The sequence below is a fragment of the Mollisia scopiformis genome, assembly GCF_001500285.1.
Source record: "Mollisia scopiformis unplaced genomic scaffold LY89scaffold_18, whole genome shotgun sequence".
NCBI lineage: Eukaryota > Fungi > Ascomycota > Leotiomycetes > Helotiales > Mollisiaceae > Mollisia > Mollisia scopiformis.
This window is the reverse complement of record NW_017263598.1, coordinates 1,158,903-1,160,051: the sequence shown is the minus strand read 5'-3', so window position 1 is coordinate 1,160,051 and position 1,149 is coordinate 1,158,903. Positions and strand designations below refer to the sequence as shown.

The 1,149-nt window shown below is 40.6% G+C and overlaps 1 protein-coding gene across 1 annotated transcript; it reads left to right on the top strand.

The window, feature by feature from the left end:
• Positions 1–748: 748 nt before the first annotated feature.
• LY89DRAFT_737083 (uncharacterized protein) lies at positions 749–1,059 on the top strand (the record flags this gene model as incomplete). Its single annotated transcript, XM_018220215.1, has 2 exons — positions 749–985; positions 1,030–1,059. 2 exons carry the CDS (start codon positions 749–751, stop codon positions 1,057–1,059), a joined length of 267 nt encoding a protein of 88 aa, XP_018068445.1.
• Between the last annotated feature and the right edge of the window lie 90 nt (positions 1,060–1,149).

Below are 1,149 nucleotides of genomic sequence, written 5' to 3'. Positions count from 1 at the left end.
AATTTTTTTCGAAAAAAATCTGTAACAGCACGCACTCTAGACTATAGAATCAAGACGTACATACTAATCTGTAAATAATAGACAAAGAACTAAGAGAGTGGAAGAGTGTTGAGGACAGATAAGCTGGATCCTCAAACACTAACTGAAACAATCACGTGACCTAAACCCTATTCAACTCAGAACCGTAATAAAATCGTTATTACGAAAAACGTTAAATATAAAATATAAAAAATATTAACGTCGAAATTAAATAAAAATCGTTTATTTTATAAAATAAATTAATTTAATTATAACGAAATTTTGACTAATATTTACGTTAAATATTAAATACGTATTAATTAAATTACGAAACTTTTATTTACGTAATTTAAATTAAAAAAAATTACTACGAGCTTTATTATTGTGGTTAAAAGCGTACGAGGAAGGACGAGAGGATTACGACGATTTGGACGACGACAAGCCCATGGAGTTTAACGACGAGGGCGTCGTTCTTCAAAAGGGGGGGGGTAATGTCACAGCGCCCGCTGTAATCGCTTGCCTCATCGCCTGCCTAATCGCCTGCCTAATCGCTTGCGACAAAGGCCAGGCCGGGAATGGTGGCGCTCCCGAGCTTTAAGCCTAATAAGGCTTAGCTCCTCACATGACATCCCCTTACGAACATGGGGACAAAAGTCCGTGCGTTCAGGCTGTAGAACCTCGAAATTAAAACTCTTCACATTAGGACTAAACTATCAACAACTCCACCATTATGGATCCTTTTACCACTCCACCTATGTCTCCACGTCTCCCAGGTGCAGAGATCAGAACTAAGCACAAAGAGGGCATACGCCGGCTCTTCAAATTCGCTAAAATAGGCCTGCAACAGCTCCAGGGCTACTACCACCTAGGAGACAGCACAGTTAGGAAGATCCTACTATACGATGTGCCTGAAAGAGCGCGCCCTACACGCACAGGGAGACCCAGAGAATCCCTCAATGAACAGGAGGTTAGAGATATTATTGAGTATATTTGCACCAACTATACAACTAGAGTACTGAATTGGATCCAAATACACGATGAATTACAACTCTCTTGCTCTGTTAAGACCCTCAAACGCCGCTGCAAAGAAGCTGGATACTACTCTTGTATCTGCTGCCAAAAGCCCTACCT